The sequence below is a fragment of the Phyllostomus discolor genome, chromosome 6, assembly GCF_004126475.2.
Source record: "Phyllostomus discolor isolate MPI-MPIP mPhyDis1 chromosome 6, mPhyDis1.pri.v3, whole genome shotgun sequence".
NCBI classification, from domain to species: Eukaryota; Metazoa; Chordata; class Mammalia; order Chiroptera; family Phyllostomidae; genus Phyllostomus; species Phyllostomus discolor.
Genome location: NC_040908.2, coordinates 101,529,391 through 101,554,545, shown reverse-complemented (window position 1 = coordinate 101,554,545; position 25,155 = coordinate 101,529,391). Strand labels below are relative to the sequence as shown.

At 36.6% G+C, this 25,155-nt stretch overlaps 1 protein-coding gene across 2 annotated transcripts in view; it reads left to right on the top strand.

Annotated features, from left to right (window-relative positions):
• Positions 1-16,153, top strand: part of TRPC6 (transient receptor potential cation channel subfamily C member 6) — a 118,504-nt gene extending 102,351 nt beyond the window's left edge. Inside the window, exons 8-13 of one of the 2 annotated variants that reach the window (XM_028517535.2) lie at positions 968-1,163; positions 1,896-2,099; positions 3,767-3,841; positions 11,229-11,312; positions 13,698-13,773; positions 14,318-16,153. In XM_028517535.2, the coding sequence (XP_028373336.1) occupies positions 968-1,163; positions 1,896-2,099; positions 3,767-3,841; positions 11,229-11,312; positions 13,698-13,773; positions 14,318-14,469 (787 nt within the window). In that variant the 3' untranslated portion in view covers positions 14,470-16,153. The remainder of the gene's footprint in view (positions 1-967; positions 1,164-1,895; positions 2,100-3,766; positions 3,842-11,228; positions 11,313-13,697; positions 13,774-14,317) is intronic. The other variant, XM_036028665.1, reaches the window with a different exon arrangement.
• The last annotated feature ends 9,002 nt before the right edge of the window (positions 16,154-25,155 follow it).

Genomic DNA, 25,155 nt, shown 5'->3' with positions numbered 1-25,155 from the left:
GAGGAAACTGAAGTTTAGAACAGTTAAATACCATGCTGTGAGCATTTGGAAAAGTTGGGACATAGCCCCTTGTCCATGGACTTCAGTATCTGTGGCATGAACTGCGGCACCTTCTGCTTCTAAGCTGCCTGGGTGCTGTGGGAAGAGCTGCTTCCCTAATTCAGTTTGTCAGATCTTATTGAGAAGGTATGAGTTATCAACAGTGACAGAAGTTTCAACTTATGTTTATTGGAGACACACGTTTTTTGATAAAGTATATTTGTAATTGGTTACTCAAATATTAGGTCTTCAGTGTCATAATCAGAAGCGTTGTTGAAGCATAACTTACTGCTACCCGTATTTTCTTGTCAAGTGCAGTTTATTAGAGAGACGAAAGCACCTGGGTTAAGCAGAGAGGCTTAGCTTTGGTCATTGATTATGTGTAAAGCATTGAAATAGCTACCAAGATGCATCAGTGATTTTAGGAACAGTTTATATATATATATATATATATAACAGTACATGTTTATATTGTCATATTTTGGTTAAGACACATACTAGTATTACCTATTGCCTGTAAGTGGAAGTACATATAGATGAGCAGGACACCTAAAGGGACCCTAACAAATTATATTATTTTAATTAAGTAATACATTTAACATTTCTATTGCCAAAGCTATGGATTATTTAAAGGTTAACACTATAGTTATGAAGCTATGTTAATAACATTTATTGAGTGCTTATTATGTGCCAGATATTGAGCTATGTGCTTTATATGCACAATATTAGCGCATTCTTGCAACAATCCTGGAATTAAAAGTACCTATTTTGTAGGGAAAAAAACCCTGAGGTATAGGGTTTTTTAGAGAATTTTCTCATGAATACCTAGTAATTTGCAAAAATATTAAATTAACTCACTTTTACTATGGTACCACCATTATTTATTTAGGCACTTCATTATTTCTTTTCTCTCTTTCTTTTTTCCCAGAGTTGAGGAGAGTTTTAAGACACTGTTCTGGGCTATATTTGGACTTTCTGAAGTGAAATCAGTGGTCATCAACTGTAATCATAAATTTATTGAAAACATTGGTTATGTTCTTTATGGAGTCTATAATGTTACAATGGTCATTGTTTTGCTAAACATGTTAATTGCAATGATCAACAGTTCATTCCAGGAAATTGAGGTATAATCTCTATATTTTTGTGTACTCTGTGCCTACATGTTTTAACTTTTCTAGGGATCAGCTCAGTAGTGGGGATGAAAATGCAGACTGCTTTCCCTCCTTTGTTCCTTCCCAGTTTTATATAATTGTTTGACAGTAGCCTAGAGAATTTTAACTCTTGCTTCCAAATGTAATGTTGATGGGTGTGGTGGGAGAGTGAGGCATGAGGAGGAGAAATGCTAATTTTTTATTGGTAAAAAAATTAGAAATATTATATCAGTTTTAATTCATTTTATCCAAAAATATTTCTTATGAATATGGCTGTTTTCCAAATATTTTTGAGTGATTTTCAACATTAACCTTTTCTCAAATTTAGAGTGATTATAAATGTTTATTCCAGAAACCTTGGCCTTTGTTCTAAATTAATCAAATAAGTGATTTGTTGCAGAATAAAGGAATGAATACTTTGCATATAATTTGTTTTCAGAATGCAGGAAAATACATCTGTATCTTTCAGTGTGTTTATCAACACAGGGAAGTTTTGAGATCTGTAGTTCTGTAAGCCTGATAAAATTTTAGACAGATTTAGGAAAGAGTGTATGAGTAGAACCAACATTCTGAAAAATCTTGGAGCAGTCTTAGGCATTTTGAGAGTGTTTGCATCATTACTTTCATTCAGGCACACAGTGTTGGTAGATTCCAGTAATTTTGTTTATGCATTTACTTGCTGAACTGTCATGCATATTTGTATAGGGTGATGCTGATGTGGAATGGAAATTTGCAAGGGCCAAACTTTGGTTTTCATACTTCGAGGAGGGAAGAACTCTTCCTGTTCCCTTCAACCTGGTGCCAAGTCCAAAGTCCCTGTTCTATCTCATACTGAAGCTTAAAAAATGGACTTCTGAGCTGTTCCGGGGTCATAAAAAAGGTTTCCAGGAGGATGCAGAGATGAACAAGGTAATTTGACTTGATACTTTTTAATTATATTTTTAAATGATGTGGCTGTTATAACTACTGTACTACCCCCCTTTAAAAAGAAGCAGCTCATTATGACATGTCCGTTTATTCCTTATGTAGTCAGCTCAGCACGGGCCTTTGGCTTATGTCTGTTTAACAGGAGCGCATTGGACATGTCCTACTTACAAGAATATAAGAAAAAATTATGAAATGTAGCTAGTATAATACACTATTTGGAGCAGATACTGAAAAGGAGAGCTATTCTGGGACTTATTTTTTGCTGTTGTGGCTACATGTCTCACCTCACCTTCGATTTATACACCTTGGCAAAGCATTAGTAGCTGGTCATGACAGGGGAATTTGACTCGTAGGTAACTTTCTATATTGAAAAGTTCAGAAATCAACTGCTTACCTGCATTATGGGAATTTAGGTCTGGCAGTATGTAGTTCAACAAAAAAGTATCTAGGTACTAATTGGAAACAATAATCCGATGAGGCAGTGCAATCTCAAAAAACCATAAAAGAGGCATTTTGCATAGATGAAGACCATACAATGATCACAGTTATGTTCAGAGATATTTAGAGCACACATGAAATGCTGAATATAACTGTGTATGTGGGGTGCTTCTATGTAAAAAAACCCTGCTGGATGCTGAACTCCACACCAAGGAGGAGTAGATGCGTCCAGAGAAGTATTCTGATGGGAACAGGTACAGATAAGATGTCTGTCACACGATGGGGAATTGAAGGTTTCACCTGAAGAAGGCGGATTGAAGGGAAACATGAATATCTTTATCATTCCCACTTTTGATTAAGAAGTACAAGTGTTTTTATTCTTTCAGAGACAGGAAGAGAGGCAGTGGGTGAATGTTGCAAATAGTTCAATTTTAGTTCTACATAAAAACCAACTTGTAACAAAGTCTGCCAGCAGGGTGGTGGGCTGTCTTATGAAGTAATAAGCTCCCCATTATTGAAAATAATCAATATGCTGGATGACCAATATTGAACATTGAAATACATATAGATCTTCCTATACTGGGTGGGCAATTAAGCCAAATGATTGTAAAAGTTCCTTGCAATTGATTATAAGATTCTATACCCTGGTATTCTAATTTCTGCTCCATTTGTCCCTTACTACTTGGGGTTCTCAAGTGAGTGATAAATTCTCTGAGCTCTAGTTTTGTCAGCTGCATTAAGGGAATAAAAATTAGATTTACATCTTGAAGATAAAACCAAATAAATATGAAAAGTGCGTTGTGAATTCCAAAGCCCTCTTTAAATATCATTATTATTATGAGTATTTTGTGTTGGAATTTTGAGAAAAATATGCCATTTACAGCATTATTCTAGATATATAATAGAGGACTCAATGGGTTGAGTAGCAAAGATTGCCCTTACTTTACTTAATAAAAGTAAGTGTATAGTTTACTTAATAAAACTAAGTTGTGATTGGAACTCCAGTCTGAGAGAATTAAATGTCCAAAGGAAATGTCTAAGCACCTTCCAAAGGTAAGACCCCAGTAAGAGTACTTTCTCTTACTGAGATTTGCTGGAGAGTTAGACCTGATGGCTTTTAAAATATGGAATAAAGAAAAAAGTAAAATTGGTTTTGTAATTGCAACTGTACAATTGGCAATTTTACTAATTTTACTATTTATCTTTGAAAGAGAAATGAAGAAAAGAAATTTGGAATTCTGGGAAGTCAGGAAGACCTTTCAAAATTATCATTTGACAGAAAACAGGTAAGATCACCTTTGAAAATATGACATCACATGCGTGATCAGGCTTGTCTTATCAGAGAAAAGAATGAATGTTCAGAAGCAATTTCAAGAAACAGAAATCAGACACATCAAAGACTGTAACAACACTCAAAGAATATATTACTGAGAGGTGGAAATAAATGTATATTCAAATAATCAGCAAAAGGAATTATGTGTATATTTAAGACATTAAATACATATTTTTGAAAACTTATGAGTGATAGAATATAGAAATAATATGTTAAAAGGAAAAATTAAAATACTAGGGGAGCTTGTCAGAGATTGATGGAGATATGATTCAACTATTGGCAGCTCAAGTGGAGAGTATGCGCATCTAGCAGAGCCTCCTCATTTGTCAGTAGTCAAGAAGCTGTCAGGGCACCATGAGAATTCAATGGCTATTGTAGTTGGCATAGTTCATAATGAGCAGTGTTCCTCGGAAATGTATCAGCTGCCTAATTTGGAGTGGCAGGATCCCTAATGATGAGGACATTTGCTTCCTTCTTGTAGAATGCATGTAGAGGCACAGGGAATGCTTTTTGATAAAGGGAAATTATATATTAGTTAACTATGAGAAGGCCAATGTATCAGGTAGGACTTGCATTCAGTTGCACATAAAAAAAACAAATCGTGGAGTTTTACAAGACAGTTGTTTTTCCCCTTTCTGTTTACCTCTCTAGAGTTAGGCACTCCAGAACTGTGGTGTGGGGTGGGTCTCTGTGATTTCCTTGGAATTTTTTTGTGATAGTAGATGTACAATGACAGACAACTTCATCTCCAGCCATCACACCTACTATTTATAGACATGAAGAAGAATAAGGGCAAAAAAAAGTGGGACATGTCATCTGAATCTGTCATCACTCTGAGAACTGCTCCCCAGCTATTGCTGCTGTTGTATCTCATTAGCCAGAACTATGCTATAAAGTCACTTCGTGGGACTCAAATTCAGAGGAGGGATGCTTTTTTGTTTTGTTTTTAAGCTGTCTTACCTCCTTCAATGCAATAAGAATTCTCATAAACATTGATATATTGATGGTAAGAACATTGAACTGAGTTCTCAGAAGATTGGGATCTCATCTCATCTCTTCCCTTTGAGCAATTTGTTTAACTTATTTGAACTTCAATTTCCTCATCTATAAAATAGGGATGAACAAGTTATACAACCCATCACACAGGACAGTTGGGTGGACTAAATTGGTGCTTTGTAAATTATAAACACTGTACAAATATAAGTACTTGTGATAGAGAAGTGGCTCTTTTTGTTATTTGGGTATAAATAACTCAATAAAATTTAGCAAAAATAGGTCAGTGTAAGTTGGATTTTATAATTTTCTAATAAGAAACTACTTGTGCTGAAATTGTGATGAATGAATGCATGACACCAAAAATCATTAGACAAATATGAGAAAAATTGTAGGAGAATTGAGTGCCTTTTTTAAAATGATAGAAACTGTGGTACCTCTCAAATAATATTATTTTCTTTGTAGTTTCTCTAAAAATGAACAAGATTAAAATTTGTTTTAATCATCTGAGAAAATACATTTTATACCTCTTAAACAAAGCTTGGATCACCTTATACTTTCCAATAGCACATACTATAATCCTAAATTAAAACAATCTCTTTAAGGCAATACCAAGCATGTGGTTTCCCTGGTTGTAGATCAACAAAATGTTGATTCCAATATCAGTTTAATCATGTGGAGACCTGTCTGTGTAACTGTTTATTGTGGCACCATTGGAGATGTGCCATTCACACCTTCTTTCAGAAGAGAGCCTGCTCCAGGTGTGGTCAGCTGAGAGCCTCCAGCTGCAGCACCTTTAGGATCCCCCTCAGCTTTCCTACAGTGGCCATGCTCTTCAGGCCCTGGATATTTCTAGCCATCACAGGACCCCTTGGGGCAGTCTTTGAACTGGAGCTCCCCATTGGGCTGTCTGTCTTCCTCCAACAATCTTGTTATCTTTCCCTCTTTCACAGGGAACCTGAGCCTCATAGTCTGGAAGCTTTTTCTGCCCTTCTCCTGCTCCCATTCCCCATTATCTTTCATGGGCAAAATTCTAAATACATTTTATACTTTTAACTTTGTCTTGGAGTTTGATTCCTGGAGACCAACTCAACACAAGCGTCTACTTTATTTTCCCTTGCCATGTAAGGTGAGATGAAAAAAAGTTGAGACACATAGGTTCCTTTGTTGGTGATATACCAACTATACATATTTCTGAGAAAATGTTTTTAAAGCAGTCATTTACATTTCCAAAATTTTTGCCTGTTGTTACTGAGAGGGCCCTGACATGCCCTAAGAAAATAAACTCTGATGATTCATTCTCCCTTACCCAATTCACGTGACTTTTGCTCATTCTTTTTCATTAAGTCAATGTCTAGAACAACACAGTTCAGTTTCTCTTTCACTCTGTTCTTCTAACTCTTTGAAGGTTAATGTGGTTGGGCTGCACAAACTCTTCCTTCACATCTGATTCAGGTATACCATAGAAACCAGCAGGATGAGCCATACAGAAATACTTTCGAAGCAAAGCAAGCAGATCTGTTTGTTATTTTCAATCATAACCTCCTGAAGTCACTGACTTTGGTTGTTGCTAGCACTAGCTCTTCAGATACACAATTGGAAAGGACAGCATCCATTAAAAGTTGATTACACTGTATCACATGTGTAGATCTGAAAATGCCAAGTAACTTCTTGAATAACTGCTGTGTTCCAGTTCCAGAACCGATCCCTCTCAAGTGGTCAGTGTGAGAGCAGGTGTTTGCCCCTTACACAGTAAGCCAGCCTGGAGCACACACATGTTAGTTTAGCATTTTTGGTCAGTTCTACACTGGATTGGGTGAGATGTAGTAATTTTTAAAAATGAGGTACATATCCAGGAACTATATTCTTTAGTTTTGAATCAAATTGGAGGCTATCTTTTAAGTCCTCTGATGGAAGGATCACATAAAGTAGTGGTTTCAATTTGTCACTATCACCAGGATCACTTCTCTGGGTGATTTTGTATGAATTCCCAGCCCTCGTCAGGCCTATTGAATTACAGCCTTTGGCAATGAAGCCTGGAAACGGGTATTTTAATAAGATCTTGGGAGATCTTATGCTCATCTGGGTGTGGGAATCACTGAATATTTCATTCCCTGAATAACTTAACCATGAGTTTGGACATATCAGTAAAAAGCAATATTTGCAAAGTATCTCTAGAATAAATAAACTAGATTAAAACAAACCATGAAATAGACCTAAGGCCACATAGTAGATATTTATAACTTTTGTATAATAATAACAGCTACTGACCCTTGTAGAATACCTGCTGTACGCCAAGTTACATATTCTTCAAACCTTGTCACTTTAATCCTCACATTAGCTGTAGGAGATTGGTAATGCCATTTTCCCTCTTTTATACATGAGGAATGTGAGGATTAATAGAGGTGAAATGACTTGCTCAAAGTTGCTTTTCAGAGAAGTGACAAAACCCGAATTCCAATTCCCACCTAGTTGATTCCCAAGCAGGAGGTTTACGAGCCCTGCATCACATGGCTTCATTTCATGTCTGCATTTCCTGCTGCCTCAATATGCTGCTACACCTTTTCAGTTCATGGTTTCACTCCCAGCCTCAGGGTCTTTAATACTGTGGAGAATGGGAGACTCTTAGAACCATTGTTCAGAACAACATAATAAATTCCAAAGGCTGAAGAAGCTTACTTATTCCTCTGAATGAATAACAAACAAGTTAGTATTCCTCATTCTAATTTCTAGAATGAAGCTACAAAGAGATGAGAAATGTTAATAAAGTAATTATTAGAGAATGAAACAGAAAAAAACCTAAAGAATGAAGGAATGGGGGTAGAAAGTATATTAAAAATGAGGATAGGCAATGGATCATTCAGAATTGGAGTGTATATTCATGCATTGATCAGGAACAAAGCATATACCTAATTCTTCCTGCTTCTCCTCAACCAGCTTCCCCTTCCCACTTCCACTGCATTCTATTAATACTTGTTGATACAATCTATAACTACCCATCTCCTAAGGTTTAAATATTATTCATATTGTAAGTGGAATCCCCTTGACTTTCCAGTCTATTTTAGTAGTGTATGTAGAAACAACTATATATTAGAATTTTCTGCCACCAAGTGGTAATAATGCTTCTTTGCACCATTGGGTAAGTTTCTCCTTACATACTATTTTTGCAGTAATCAATTTCAGCATGTATTTATTGCATACCTATTATATATTTGAAAATGACTAGAAATTTTTCTTAAAAAATGTATTTGCCTCTAAATTTGTATCTCAGATTTAGAGCAGAACTAGTCACGCAAAAAATGTTCCAAATAACTTTACAACTGTTTAGTTATATACCATTTAACTATACCAGTAGTTCTCAGCCAGAGGTTGTTCTGCCCTCCCCCACCCCCACCAGCATCCCCAGGGTGCATTTGTAATAGCAGGAGACAGTTTTGGTTGTCACAACCAGAGAGAATGGCTGTTACTGGTGTCCAGTGAGTAGAGGGCATGGTGGTGTTAATATTCTATAATACACAGAAAACCCCCCACAATAAAGAATTATCTAGCCTGATTGAGAAAACTTCAACTCAGTCCATTGAGTATACAAGCAGGAGCGCTGCATGTTGGGCTGAAACTGTATGAACTATAGCTATAGTCATTAGCACTTTAAGAGCTACACTGTGGAAAACCCACAATCATACCCCTTCTCAAATGAACAAAATATCATTTCCTGCTTTCTTAGCACTGTTACTTCTTCTGTGTCACCCAGTATGGTCCTTTTAAGGCATCTGCCTGATGCCCTAAAACCAATTCACCATGTTTCAGATGGATCTTTATCATGTAGCTGAGAGGCAACCAACTGGTTCATGAACCTAGATTGCACATGTCTTGTGTAGCAAGGTGTCCAGAAGTCAACTGAGGTCCATTAGTGACCCAAGAGCACTTTTCCCAGCACTTAGTTCACCAGCCAACAATTCTGAGCAGTTGCTACATGCTGGGCAATGCTGGAACTAGGGACATTGAGATGAACTAAATGAAGTGCATCCTTCCACACAGCCCAGAGAATGTAGACAATAAACATGTAACTAAGGTAGTGAATATAATAATTGCCAGTTGTGAAGTATGTTATAAAGGAAACAAAAGGCCTAGCTTGCTCAAGAGCTATTTTTTCATGGAGTGGGCAGGAATAACTTCATTGAGAAGCTTATGTTTTAAGCAAAAATCCAGAAGGATGAGACAGAGTTAGTCATTTAGGCAAAAGCCAGGAAAAGAGGGTTTCAGGAATTGGAAATGGCAAACACAAAGACCTTAAATTAGGAAAGATCCCTGTGTGACATTGCTATAATGCTGTTTCAAAAAAGAAAGAATTATCTCTACAGGCATGGTGTATCATGGAGCTTCTTTAACTGGGGAAGATTGGGTTAATATATAGCTATTTCTATGTACACTACTAAAATAGACTGGAAAGTCAAGGGAATTCCACTTACAATATGAATAATATTTAAAGCTTAGGGGATGGGTAGTTATACTTATTGGGTATCAAGTACCACACATTTGTCTTCAGAAAACCTCTAGGAAGTAAACATATTCGCTTTCTATTTTTATGAACACCTTTGGATGTACCAGTAGCCTCTAATATAATAATGAGACATCATACTAACGATTTGCAGCCATGAGCTTGTGGATTCATGAATGGGTAGTACAGGGTGTGCAAAGATTCCATTTGTCTGGATCTTCTCCCTCTGATTATGAACCTGTTCTCTCCCTCCTTGCTTTATCATAACAGATGGGGAGGAAAGTGAGCTTGAACCTGGCCATGACATTTAATGATGTCCTTAAGGTATAAATTACAATTTGAAAGAGAAATAATTATAGCATTATAAAACTAAATGAATAATTATAGCATTTTAAAATAAATTATACTATTAAAATATGTTTAAGTGTGCATTAATTTCACAAGTTCATACATTAGAAGAAGTTGAAGGATTATAGAGGTCAACTAGAGCACTCTCTTCATTTTTAGAAGAGATAATAGCCAGTTTTAACATCTAGCCTAGTGTTCTTCAGCTAACCTGTGGCAGAACCAGATTTGAGTCTTCAGGCTTCTGTCAAGTGCTCTTAAAAATCTAAGCGCCACTCTTTGGTAAATTTGGTCAATTGTATAATTTCATCTTAATGTTGTTTGAAGTTAATATAAAATAAATTAGTGTACATTTTACTGGTATTCTTATGGAGGGTGAAAGAAAAAGGGAAATTAGCTATGTGAAAAAGGATGCTCTCTGAACAATATCACCAAAATTATATCCTTTTATGGATTTTGTCAGCCTTACCATATTTTCCTATTATTGTAAATCAGCTAGACCATAATTGTTTATATCCTGCATTAGTACTCATAACCTAGCACCACACCTTACTTATAGAAGACCCTCAATACATACTAATTCAATGCATGAATGTGTATGTAAGTGTTTTAATTCAGCATGTAGGCATTTAAAGATCAAAATATTGAAGCCAAGGGTTTTAATTGAGTCTCACTGAGCTGTACTTATAGCAACTTAGATGTCATCAGGAAATATCTTTGAATTTTAAGAAATAGTCTTAAAGTTTCTCATCCCCTGTAAACAGTTGTGTACCCAAACATATAAATTTGGAGCTGCTCTGTTTCACTCAGGTTGTCCTTTTCCCCTTTAGAAAATGACTTGAAGTCTTTTGCAGTTATTGTCTTAGCATGTTAAATGATATGTTAAAACATGTATTGTGGATTGCTTCAATTTTTTGTTAAATATTTGCCTGTTCAAGCAAATATATTACTTCAAAAGTGCTTCTCAAATTGGATACTATACAGATGCTTAAAGTCAAATGGATTAATTAGTGTTCTCTTGGAATCTGAATTCTGTCTCACAGCAGCCTCATCCTGGTGTATCTTACAGTGATGTAGTTAACCATACTGGCCTGTTGATCTATCATCAATGAATTTCTGAGGTCATCACATTATTTTCCCAACTTGCTTGCGTCTTCCTCTACCACAGATTTGTCTGTGGGAAGGTTAAAGTGTGACTGTCGTGACGATATGATTGATGCCACAAAGTCTAAAAGCCTCCTCGGCAACCTCTAATAGCCCCTGAGAGACTGAACGCACCTAAAGTGCCTATGATTTGCCTCGGAAGACAGAATATTAAGCAAGTGAGGTTAAAATGGCTATATATAGATTATTTATACATAATAATATGTATATATTATTATACATATAATAATTTGTATACTTATATAAAAGATGACTTATTTCATTTATATAACTAATAAATCTCATCACATTTCTTAAAAAATTAGATAAAAATCAGTTTCTAATTATTTTCAAATTACAGCTTGGGCATAGTAAACAATCAAGTATAAGAAGCTCAGAAGATTTCCAGTTAAATAGTTTCAATAATCCTCCAAGACAATATCAGGTAAAGATTTCTTTTTTTTTTAACAAAGAGAGGGGATGGAAGGGAGAAAGAAAGGGAAAGAATCATCTATGTGAGAGAGAAATATTGATCGGTCACTTTCCATATACACCTCGACTGGAGACCAAATCTGCAACCCAGACAGGTGGTCTGAAGCAGAGACCTTTCCATTTGCAGGATGATACCCAACCAAATGAATCACACCAGCTAGGATTGATAATGAATATTTGAAGAAATGAGGCTAATTACTTGTAATATATAGAGTCTCAAACTATGCAATTCTGTACATGAAAATAAACATTTTTAATATCAAAATTCATTAATTTAACACATTTTTATTAATTACCATGTACCAGGCACTTTCTATTTTTTAATCCTCACTTGAGGACATGTTTATTAATTTTAGAGGGGAAGGGAGGAAGAGAGAGAGGGAGAAAAATATTGATCAGTTGCTTCATGTATAAGCCCCGACCTGGGACTGAAATCACAACCTAGGCATGTGTCCTAGGGGGGAATTGAACCACGTAACCTTTTGGTTTACAGGATGACACTCTAACAAACTGAGCCACCCCAGCCTGGGCTAGGCACTTTGTAAGTACTGCAGATACATAGGTAAACAAAATAGATGAAGTCTTGGCATCATGGAACTTAGAGTCTCTATGTTTGTTGTAAAAAGTCTATCCTTACTAAAAACATAAAGATGAGAGTAAAATTTACCTCAAACCCTACCACTGAGGAATAAAGGCTACTTCTGTTGATGAATATCCTTCCAGGTTATTATATATATATATATATATATGTATAGAATTTTACTTATATTAATATTAGTATATAAATGTATGAGGTCTGTCCAGAAGAAGTCCAGCCATTGTTAATATAACGAGGATGGTTTGCATGACATCTATGTAAACTGGTAGCCAAGGAGACTGAACTGGAATGCTCATGCATGAACAATGACAGCTTCACAGTACTAGTCATTGGGGGCAGTATATACTGTTGAGTGAGCATGTGTACTGTGTGGCCATCGCATTCAAAATGATTGAGCAAGTGGAGCAACGAATCTGCATCAAATTTTGTATTGAGCTTGAACATTCGTCCATAGAAACTATTCAGGTGATTCAGAAGTCCCCAGCTATGGGCAACTGGTGATTGGCAGCTTCATCACAACAACATACCCACTCATGTATCACATCTCGTGTGGAGTTTTTGGCAAACATCAAATCCCCCAGGTGACTCAGCTTCCCTACAGCCCAGATTTGGTGCCCTGAGACTTTTGGCTTTTCCCAAAACTAAAATCACTTTTGAAAGGGAAGAGATTTCAGATCATTGATGAGATTCAGGAAAATATGATGGGTCAGCTGATCTTTATTGGGACCTCGCTTTGAGTAAAGTGAGGTCCCAAGGTACCTCCTTTGAAGGGGACTGAGGCATCATTGTCCTATGCACAATGTTTCTTGTATCTTGCATCTTCTTCAGTAAATGTCTCTTTCATATTACATGACTGGATGCCTTCTGGACAGACCTCATATATATAAAATATATAAATGAATTAATAATACATAATGAGCAATAATTTTTCATAAAAATATTCAATGTTTTCACAAAATATTAATATTAATATTAAAGGATATATAGTATTCCTTTGCATAAATGTTATAATTTATTAAAATAATACCTTGATGGGCATTTAAGGTTTATTTTTCTACTATTGTATAGTACTATTATGAACACCTTTGTCCATGAACCTAATTACATCCTTGGAATAAGTTCTTGCAATTGGAATTTTACTGTCCACCATTTCTTTTGGGCTTAGGTAATAAGATTTGTTTAAGCTATATCTTCATTCAGGACCTCCTGCACATGTGCTGAGCCTCCTACTTTTCATGAAAAGTATGTAATAAACACACATCCTTATGGAAGAAGCTATGGTGCAGGAGGAACTGTGTTACATTGTAACTGACCATTATAAATTACTAGCAAGCATAAAATCAAAGCTGGCTACATTTCTTGATATGGGAAGAAAAAATATAAATGAGTTTTTGCTTGTTTGCCTAATTTTCCATTTCTAGCTACAGTACTACAGACCTTTAACCTTTCCAACAGAAATGCTGTGTCTTGCCCTAATGCTTTTCAAATAAAATACAAGCAATGAATCAAGGATTAGATTTTTGTTCTGAACTTGCTGCTTTCTGAAGAATTAATTTTGAGTCATTAGTGCAAGTAATGTGAAAATTGCTTTTAAAATTTGTAGATAGTATGCATTCCCTGAGTAGATCATCTTAATCTTTGATAGCCAGCACTTTGAAAATGCTTACTAAAAAGAGAATGACTCAAATGTGTTCCAAATGACATTTGTCATGAACTGAGGAGGACTTTTTCTCTCTATAGAAAATAATGAAGAGGCTTATTAAAAGATATGTCCTAAAAGCCCAGATGGATAAGGAAAGTGACGAAGTGAATGAAGGTGAGTTGAACCTGGGAACAAGTCAGCTCTGAGCGTGAACTAGATGTGGGCCTGCTGCTGAGCTGAGCGGGAGCTGGAGAGAAGGGCCTGCTGGGAACTGTGAGCTTCAAGGGGAAGAGCAGACAGGTTCTCACCAATCCTCAGTACCATTAAGTTTTCAGGAAATAGGCTATTTCTCCACAGCTGGGGGCACATGCCAGTAGTTAAAGTAACTGTTGTTTTGATGGGGGGCTTGGAGGGAGGAGAAAGTGGGTGGGAAAGGTGAAGGACTGTTCTTCCCAACCCTCAAAATATTTGCCACCTGCATTTTCATTTAACTTACTTTCAGAGGACTGTTGTTATATTTTTTCTATAACCTTTTTTATTAACCAGCATACTTAGCTGACAAAACAGAAACCTGCTCATTAGGAAGTTATTTTCTTCAGAAGAATTTAAAATACAGATGTGTGTGGAGTTAAGACTGATTTCACTCTACCCCAGAATCTCTTAGTTTCTCTGCATTACGTATCTATAGTTAACTTCTTATAACTCTTATTTTTCAAAGGGGAACTGAAGGAAATTAAACAGGACATCTCAAGTCTCCGCTATGAACTCTTGGAAGAAAAAACTCAGAATTCAGAAGATCTAGCAGAACTTATTAGAAAACTTGGGGAGAAATTATCAATGGAGCCAAACCAAGAGGAAAGCAACAGATAATGCAAAGACTCTCCTAAAGTCATATTTATTTGTCCACTTGAAACCATATTATTTTCTGATTTATTTTTTTAAGTGCCAATGTAACCACCTTTTAAACAAGAAAATGTGCAAAGATAACTTGGGTCATACTAGCTTCTGGAACCCTAACATTTAATATTTTTCATGGACCAACTTCACTGTTGAGGTTAAAGTTTTCAGATTATGATAAAAATTATGCCCCGTTTGGTGCTTGTTTTATAGATTGCTTTCTTGGATATATCTATTATGAGGTGTGATTGCAATGTAGTATCTGCCTGGGAATCAGCTCAGCTGGCAAGGGACACACACACCATTCTGTGATGGTGATTTCAGGCACCTTCTTGCCTGTTCTGTGGATCCCCTGAAATCTAAAAAAAAGAAAAAATCTATGGTCATTTAGAGAATGCTATTTAATCATCTATCCTGCTTAGCCCCTGCAGAATATAACAGATAATGTCTGTGCAAATGGGGTTAAATCTTTCCTAAATCTTTTGATTCATCTCTTTGAAAATATTCTACCTACCAGTGAAAAAGTGCTTTCTCCACTAAACCCTAAAACATGCTTCTGAGTGTATATGTGTGTATGTGAAATGCTCACCCCATTTTATCTGCAGCCAGTATAAACCCTCAGAAGCTCTTTATGTTATAATTTTTACTGTGACTGAAAAATTATTGACCAAGTAAGAACCCTTATGGAGAAGAATCAAAGCCACAAAGAATTGTGGTCATTTGGTCCAACTATAACACAATTTTGTGCCATTTCCCAGGGGCTTTACAGCTGAATTCCCACATTTGGCATCAACTATAAAGAAAAAAAGTACTGAAGGAGCTTGCAAATACTTATCTCTTATTATAAGTATGTTCTACTCTCCTCTCAAAATATAGAAAACAGAAATTTGCATTCGTGTTAATTCACCAAGAGATTATTACCGACTAACCTCTTGATGTGAGTCAGTAGCTAAAACAAGTAAAAGAGAAATGAAGTTTCATCTGTTCAACCCAAAGACCACTGATATGTAGTTGATGTTGAGCATTCACTGAAAGTGAAGCTTTAAATTCAATAAAGAAGGTTTCCAAGTACAAAAAATGTAACTTCATTTTAAAGATAAAATGATCACAGAAAATCTGTTTAGTACCAAATTTGACTGAATTTAAGTCAAAGAAAGGACTTTTATGCAACCAGCAGAAAATATAGCTGAAATTTTGTATTCAGTGATCTTGTATTTGTGGATATTATTTATTAAGTTATTTAGTGATACATGAAAAGGTCTGTTTTCAAATGTTTTGTGACAATATTTGAATCAGAAGTTGCGAAAATCAACCTCATACCAAACACATTATCACCAAATTAAAATAATTGAACATCCACAAAGCTTGTGCATCAAGCTGTGTGCAAGATTGGCCTCCGTGCCAAGGAGTCATTGGATTTTCCTCAGGGTGCAGTTGGACTGACACCTCTTCCAATTTCTTTTTAATTGAAAGATGAAAAGAGAAAACAAGCATATTTTTAAGAAAGATTTTTAGAGAGCTTAATTAAAAGCACATTGTCAAAGAATGGTCATGAACACCACCTTCCTAAGTCTCAAGACCACTGACTTTAAATCCTGTATTCCTGTCGCAGTCAGCTTAACCTCTCGAAATAAAGTGATTAGTAAGCTGAAATGTATTGATCCAAACTACTGTCTTTCTGTCATATTTTTCCTCTCAGATGTCGTGCTTTCTGGAGGCTCGGCCACCATAAGGAGGACTCAACAGATCCCTAGCAGGGAGACCATTCAGCTGCTCCCTATGGGCCAAGCCCTGCTCAATCCTCATGGCAGACCCACCTCCCTGTTTCTGTACATCAATGCCTAGTCTTGCTCTCTGCTGTTCTCATTACTCTGAAACTGAGAAATGACACACATTCAATATGATTTTACTAGGCATATAAAATGAATTACCAGACTGCATTGTCTGCTTAAAACTTTACCAGGTATTTAAAGGAATAGAAAATGAGTTTTTGACCCCAATGAACTTGCCACCAAGTAAAGAAATGGGAGTTAATACAACTCTAAGAAATGTTTACTACCCTGGCCCAGGTACTATGGAGAATGCTTTCCATGCATTATGCAATTTACTCTACAGTAAATTATAACAACTGAATGGGGTAAATACCATTTCCCTCAGTAAATAGAGAAAACAGGCGTTTAGAGGCTAAGTCACTTGTACCAAGAGTTAACTGTCAGAGCCAGGAACAAACCCCAGACCTGCCACACGACAGAGACCTCACACTTACTGGGGGCCTTGACTGATCACACTAGAGTGTGGTTGTCTCATTGTGAAACTTCTTGTTCAATCCCTAGTTGAGAAAAAATGGGCCATATCTGAAAGCCATCATTTCCATTGCATGCCCAGTCCAGACATAAACAATAGCATTAGTCAAGGATATGGGTAAAGAAGATCTGGCTTCAAAGGAATTGTAGGTATAAAAAAGAATGAAAGATGCAACTATACAATGAATCCAGGCCAAGAGCTGGGCATGATTAAGGAGACTTTTCAGAGACAACAGTATATTCAGTGACTGACTCATTGAGGAAAACAGATCAACTCTTTGAGAAGTCTATCCCCAAAATCTAAAATTATTCCAATATGAGAAAATTTTATCTCCATGTTAAATAGTAAAAAACAAACCAAATGCTTCATTAAAATGGGGACAATATATGGTAGTATTTGCCAGGCAGACTGCCTGAGGAGTTCCCTAATAGAATCACTGTCAGGACCAATTTCCAGCTTTAGGCCAAGGAAAAGATGTTTCTCCGTGTGCCACATTCAAAGAATGGCCTACATATGTTCTGACTCTAATGAGTAGATACAGCCGCCTTCTTTACTCTGAAAGCTTCCTTTGTCCTCAGAGTCCAGGAAGGTAATTAGAGTCATACCAGTTGTCCCTATAACTCTGTTGAATGGTGCTGGATATGAATTCCTGTGCTGCCATTGGAGTCTCTGCCCTTTGATGTACAGTGTGCAGACTGAATCACCAGGGAGCAGAAAAGAACATGAATTCCCAACTCAGACCTCTGTATTACACACAGGGAACATCTAATTAGCTTTCCAAGTGGGCAAATTAATCAAAGGTTGTATAGGATGGTTTTCTCATACCAGAGAAAAATTGGTATGTATAGAATCCAAGAATTTCTCACATTTGTTTTTCTTTTTCTAATGCCTGTGCTGTAAGCCGTAGGCTTTTCCCATCATCCCCTGAAGAACTATCAGAACAGCATGTGACAGGTAGACAGCCAGGCATGTCCTCTAGGAAAAAGCACAGGACGTCATGAATTTTGTTTTCCTAACTCATTAGAGAAAACCTTGATGATGACATTCAGGAAGTAAGTTTTGAACTTCACTGCCCAGAATTTTTGTCCTAATCATTGTCCATAAAAATAGACTTTCATGGCACCGTAAGAACAATCTCAGAACAAAGTAAGTTTACGTAATATCATGTCTCAGACTAAAGGAACGATGGCAAGGCTCTGCTTTTGCCTTAACCTTTTCAGTATTCTGTGATTCAGCAGTCTGACATTTACCCTTCACTCCTTTTCAGAAAATTGACAATCCCTCAGAATAATTGGGAAAGGTCAAATTTTAGTGTTACCTTATATTTCAGAAAAGTTATTATTAATTGCTGCTATTTGTTGACATGTAAAAGTATACACACATATATACATACATAGTTTGTCATGATGTATAATACATAGACATATAATGCATATGCATATATGTATGTTATATATATAATCAAAGATATTCCTCAAAGCGCTGTTATAATACTAAGGACAAAACATAATCTACGAATATATTTTGGGGGGTTTTCTCATTTGTCCTTTTCCTTCTGTTTTTGAAAATTTCAATGATTTCAACATTTTTCTAGTCGCTATATAATATCCACCTCTTCTGCTAAGTTCTTTTTAGCCTTGTAGTGTAGAATCTGGAGCTTGAGTTCCAGCTCTAACAACTACCAGCTGCACATTCTTCACTAAGTTTCTTAACATTTCAGTGCCTCGTGATCACATTCCACAGGAAAAAAAAAAAACTAATGTCATCTTCTGCATAGAGTTTTTGTGAGGATGAAGTGAGTTTATACATCTTAGGATCAGAAAATAGCACTTGGTGTGTATTATACAAGTATCTCAGTTAACATTTGTAGAGAAAAGATGTGGCTTTCAAATTCCCTTTTCTACTCTGTCTTAAACCTCATAAAATCTAATGAAATTTAGGCTTCAACTCATATTTCTCTGATTAATTGGATCATGGTGTCTGGACCACTGTTTTAAGAAAGATTCCAAGGCCCCCATCAGGATCAGTGGACAAGAATGACATAGAGGCAATAAACAGTGCTTGCCGTGAACAAATATATTGGGCCATGTAGTCTTCATCCTTCAAGAAAATGAATCATTTGAACAAAATTGGGAGAGTTTCAAGACACATTTATTACTTTTGATTGTAATAATTTTATATCATTTTGTATTATAAGATGGATTAGGACATATTAGATCTCACTTAGAAAATGTTTATTTAAAGCCTATTATAGTTATTGCAGTGTGCTGGGTGAGGTCAGTAGCAGTACTAGAAACAGAATAGAAGTAGTCAATTTATAAGTCATAGACCTAATTCATACAAGCTGACTCCATGAGACCTGTTTTAATTTATTCATCCCAGATAGCTATACAATGCTTAAGAAGGAATTCTTCAACATTCATGAAGTGGAAAGTCAAGCCTGGACTCATTTGTTAGATTTAGTTTACCTGATGCGGTTTGCAGTTTCATCTTCTTTCTTCTTTTTTTTAATTTTATTTTAATCATTGTTCAAATACAGTTTTCTCCCTTTTACTCCCATTCCAGCCCACCCACCCAACCCTCCCCACTTCCCTCCCATTACCACCCTCCCCCCAGCTTTTGTCCATGTGTCCTTTGATTTTGTTCCTGTAAACCCTTCCCATTCTCCCCTGAAATTCCCTCTTCTCTCCCCTCTGGTCACTGTCAGTCTGTCCCCTATTTCAGTGTCTTTGGTTATATTTTGCTTGTTTCTTTGTTTTGTTGTTTAGGTTCCTGTTAAAGGTGAGATCATATGGTATTTGTCTTTCACTGCCTGGCTTGTTTCACTTAGCATGATGCTTTCCAGCTCCATCCATGCTGTTGCAAAGGGTAGGAGCTCCTTCTTTCTTTCTGCTGCATAGAATTCCATTGTGTAAATGTACCATAGTTTTTTGATCCATTCATTACTGATGGGCATCTAGGTTGCTTCCAACACTTGGCTATTGTAAATTGTGCTGCTATGAACATCGGGGTGCAAAGGTTCTTTTGTATTGGTGTTTTAGTGTTCTTAGGATATAGTCCCAGCAGTGGAATCGCAGGGTCAAAAGGCAGATCCATTTTTAGTTTTCTGAGGAAGTTCTGGAAATACTGCTTTCCATAGTGATTGTACTAGTCTGCAGTCCCACCAACAGTGCACTAGGGTCCCCTTTTCTCCACAACCTCTCCAACACTTGCTGTTTGTTGCTTTGTTTATGATGGCCATTCTGACTGGTGTAAAGTGGTATCTCATTGTGGCTTTAATTCACATCTCTCTGATAGCTAGCGATATTGAACACTGTTTCATGTGTCTTTGGATCTTCTGTATGTCTTCCTTGGAGAAGTGTCTGTTCAAGTCCTTTGCCCATGTTTTAATTGGGTTACTTGTCTTCTTAGAGTGGAGTCGTGTAAGTTCCTTATATATTTTGGAGATTAAACCCTTGTCTGAGGTATCATTGGCAAATATGTTTTCCCATACAGTTGGTTCTCTTTTAATTTTGATACTGTTTTCTTTAGCTGTGTAAAAGCTTTTAATTTTGATGAGGTCCCATTTGTTTATTCTTTCCTTTATGTCCCTTGCTCTAGGAGACATGTCAGTAAAAAAGTTTCTTCGTGAAATATCTGAGATTTTCCTACCTATGTTCTCTTCTAGGACTTTAATGGTGTCATGGTTTATATTTAAGTCTTTTATCCACCTTGAATTTATTTTTGTATAAGGTGTATGTTGGTGCTCGAGTTTCATTTATTTGCACAAAGCTATCCAGTTCTCCCAACACCATTTGTTGAAGAGGCTATTTTTATTCCATTTTATGTTGCTGCTTCCTTTGTCAAATATTAATTGGCTGTAGAGGCTTGGGTTTACTTCTGGGCTTTCTGTTCTGTTCCATTGGTCCATGTGCCTGTTTTTATGCCAGTACCAGGCTGTTTTGATTACAGTGGCCTTGTAGTATAGTTTAGTGTCAGGTATTGTGATCTCTCCTACTTTACTCGTCTTTCTCAAAATTGCAGCAGCTATTTGGGATCGTTTATAATTCCATATAAGTTTTTGAAGTGTTTGTTCTATGTCTGTGAAATATGCCATTGGTACTTTAATAGGTATTGCATTGAATGTATAAATTGCTTTTGGTAGTATGGACATTTTGATGATATTAATTCTTCCAATCCATGAACAAGGTATGTTTTCATTTGTTTGTGTCTTCCTTGATTTCTTTCCTCAGTGTTATGTAGTTTTCTGAATACAGGTCTTTTACTTCTTTGGTTAGGTTTATTCCTAGATATTTTATTTTTCTTTTTGCTATTTCAAATGGGTTTTTTTTTCTTGATTTCTGCTTCTGCTGTTTCATTGTTGGTGTACAGAAATGCCTTTGATTTCTGGATATTGACTTTGTATCCTGCCGTTTTGCCAAATCATTTATTAGGTGAAGCAGTTTTTTGGTGGAGTCTGTAGGACTTTCTATGTACACTATCATGTCATCTGCAAACAATGACAGTTTTGTTTCCTCCTTTCTGATTTGGATACCTGTTATTTCTTTTTCTTGTCTGATCGCTGTGGCTAAAACTCCCAGTACTATATTGAATTGAAGTGGTGAAAGTGAACATCCTTGTCTTGTTCTTGATCTTAGTGGAAAAGATTTTAATTTTTGCCCATTGAGTATGATGTTGGCCTTAGGTCTCTCATATATGGCCTTTATTATGTTGAGGAATGCTCCCTCTATTCCCACTTTGCTGAGTATTTTTATCACAAATGGGTGCTGTACCTTATCAAATGCTTTTTCTGCATCTATTGATATGATCATGTGGTTTTTGTCTTTGCTTTTGTTTATGTGATTTATTACATTTACTGATTTGTGAATATTGTACCATCCTTGCATCCCTGGGATCAATCCCACTTGATCATGGTGTATGATCTTTTTAATGTACTGTTGGATGTGGTTTGCCAGTATTTTGCTGAGGATTTTAGCGTCAATGTTCATCAGTGATATTGGCCTGAAGTTTTCTTTCTTTGTTGTGTCTTTATCTTGTTTTGGAATTAGGATGATGTTGGCCTCATAAAAAGACTTTGGTAGTCTTCCATCTTTTTGGATTTTTTGAAATAGTCTGTGAAGGATAGGGGTTAGTTCTTCCTTAAATGCTTTGTAGAATTCTCCTGTGAAACCATCTGGTCCAGGGCTTTTGTGTGTTGGGAGTTTTTTTATTACTGCTTCAATTTCATCTGCTGTTATTGCTTTGTTCAGGCTTTCAGCTTCTTTTCCATTGAGTTTTGGAAGGTTACATTTTTCTAGAAATTTGTCCATTTTATCTAGGTTTTCAAATTTCTTGGCATACAGTTCTTCATAGTAATTTCTTACAATCCTTTGTATTTCTGTGGTATCCATTGTAATCTCTCCTCTTTCATTTCTGATTGTGTTTATTTGGGTTTTCTCTCTTTCTTTCTGGATGAGTCTGCTTAAAGGCTTGTCTATTTTGTTTATTTTTTCAAAGAACCAGGTCTTGGATTCATTGATCCTTAGAATTGTGCTTTTAGTGTCTATGTCATTTAATTCTGCTCTGATCTTGGTTAATTCCTTCCTTCTGCTTGCTCTGGGTTGTCTTTGTTGTTGTTCCTCGAGTTCTTGTGGATGTTGGGTTAGGTTGTTTGTTTGAAATGTTTCTAACTTTTTTAGGTGGGCCTGTATCACTATGCTCTTCCCTCTCAGGACTGCCTTGGCTGTGTCCCATAAGTTTTGGGGTGTTGTGTGTTCATTTTCATTTGTTTCCAGAAACCTTTTGATTTCTTCCCTAATATCATTCTTGACCCATTCATTGTTTAATAGCATGCTGTTTAACCTCCATGATTTTGAGTGTTTTGGGTTTTTTTCCTTGGGGTTGGTTTCTAGCTTCAGTCCCTTGTGGTCCGAGAAAATGCTTGGTATGATTTCAATTTTTTTGAAATTGTTGATGCTTGTTTTGTGTCCTATCATGTGGTCAGTCTTTGAAAATGTTCCGTGTACATTTGAAAAGAATATGTATTTAGCTTCTTTGGGATGGAGGGTTATGTATATATTAGTAAAGCCCATTTCATCTAGGGTATTGTTCAATGCCACAATATCTTTGTTGATATTTTGTTTGGAAGATCTGTCCCTTTTTGATAGTGGGGTGCTAAAACCCCCCACAATAATTGTGTTGCTGTCAATATCTTTCTTGAAGTCCTCTAAGATTTTCTTTATGTATTTGGGTGCTCCTATGTTGGGTACATATATATTTACAATATTTATGTATTCTTGGTGGATTCTTCTCTTGAGTATTATGAAATGACCTTCTGGGTCTCTTTATGGTCCTTTTTTGGAAGTCTATTTTGTCATATATGAGTATTGCTACCCTGGCTTTTTTTTTCCTGTCCATTTGCTTGGGAAATTTGTTTCCAGCCCTTCACTTTCAGCCTGTGCACGTATTTTATTCTGAGGCGGGTATCTTGTAGGCAGCCTATGTGTGGATCATGTTTCCTTATCCAATCAGCTATTCTTTGTCTTTTGATTGGAGCATTTAATCCATTTATATTTAAGGTTATTATTGATACGTACTTATTCATTGCCTTTTATGTACAGGTGTTCCTCTCTCACTCTCTCTTTTCCTTTTTGTCCTTAAAGCAGTCCCTTTAGCATCTCTTGCAGAGCTCGTTTAGTGGAGATGTATTCTTTTAGACTTCTTTTGTCTGAGAAGCTTCTTATTTGGCCTTCTATCATGATTGAGAGCCTTGCTGGGTATAGTAGCCTTGGCTTCAGACCTCTGGTTCTCATTACTTGAAATATTTCTTGCCATTCTCTTCTGGCTTCGAGTGTTTCCATTGAGAAGTCAGCTGTTAGCCTTATTGGGGCTCCCTTGTATGTTACTTCCTGTTTTTCCCTTGCTGCCTTTAAGATTCTCTCTTTGTCTTGGTATTTTGCCATTTTAATTATAATGTGTCTTGAGGTGGGTCTCTTCCTGGATTTGTGTGACTTTTTCTCTCATCAAATTAGGGAAGTTTTCCATCACTACTTTTTCAAATAGGTTTTCTATCCCTTGCTCTTCTTCTCCTGCTGGTATCCCTATTATACAGATATTATTACATTTCATATTGTCTTGCATTTCTCTTAATTCATCTTCATTATTTCTGAGCTTCTTTTCCTTTTTTTGCTCTTTCTGGGTGATTTCTTCTACTTTGTCCTCTAGCTCACTGGTCTGATCTTCTGCTTCATCAATCCTGCTTTCCATTCCTTCTACTGTGTTCTTCAGTTCAGAAATTGTATTCTTCATTTCCTCTTGGCCCTTGTTGAGAGTTTCTATTTCCTTTTTCATGCTGATGTAGTTTTCAATGAGTTCATTGTAGCTCCCCTGTAGTTTATGGTAGCTCACTGTGAGCTCATTGAGCTTCCTGACGATCATTTCTTTGAACTCAATATCTGATAGTTGAATTGCCTCTATTTCATTTAGCATTCTTTCTGAGGCTTCCTCCTTTCCTTTCATTTGTGGATTGTTTCTTTGTCTTCCCATTGTTTGTGAGACTCTTCTTGTTAGCCTCAGCTTCTTAAATTGATCTGTTCTGGCTCCCTGGGTTTGTGGTGTGAACTTCTTTAGTAGAATAGCAGTGAGTTTCAGTGGTGCAGTTTCCTTGATCTCCCAAGCTCACTGGTCTTCACCTGTCATTCAGTTGGCTTTGTGTTTGCCTTTGTGTTTTGATTGTTGTTGAGTCTTTCTTTGGTGGTTCCTTCCCACCAGCTGGTTAAATGTGGGTCACTCTGTCTACCACCTCCTGTATTTTGTTGTGCTGGTGAGGGCAGGTTGTGTTGAAGCTGGTTCTTCCGCGTGTATAATGTTTAAAGAATTCCCTCTTGCTCTTGTTCAGTTGTTTGTATTGGGTACTATCTCTACCGTTCAGTTGTATTTCCAGATAGATCCTGGATTGAGGTTTGTGTGGTTACCACTTCCTGCTTCACCTTATTCTGTTGTTATCTGTTAGTGGTTCCTTTGTTGTTGGGTTTCCTCTTCCAGTGGGTATCCTGGTGTTCACCACCTCCACCTATTCTTTTTTGTCATCAGTTGGAGGGGGAAAGAAAAATGGTTTAAGACAGCAACAGAGAATTCTATTATATTTACAGTAGTAGCCGATAGAGAAGAGATAGGAGATCCTTTGACTATGTATAGTGTTAACCGTGATCCTGCACCCAGCCAGCTGATTTTTAGAAAGGATGGAGAGAAGGTAAGACTCTTGTTGTGGAAGGAAGGATTGTGAGTTGGATCTATAAAGCAGGGAGGTTGTGGGAGGTCAGATTCTGAGGTAAGGTGAGAGTAAAAGATAGTACATAGGTGTAGTGTGTGAGAGAA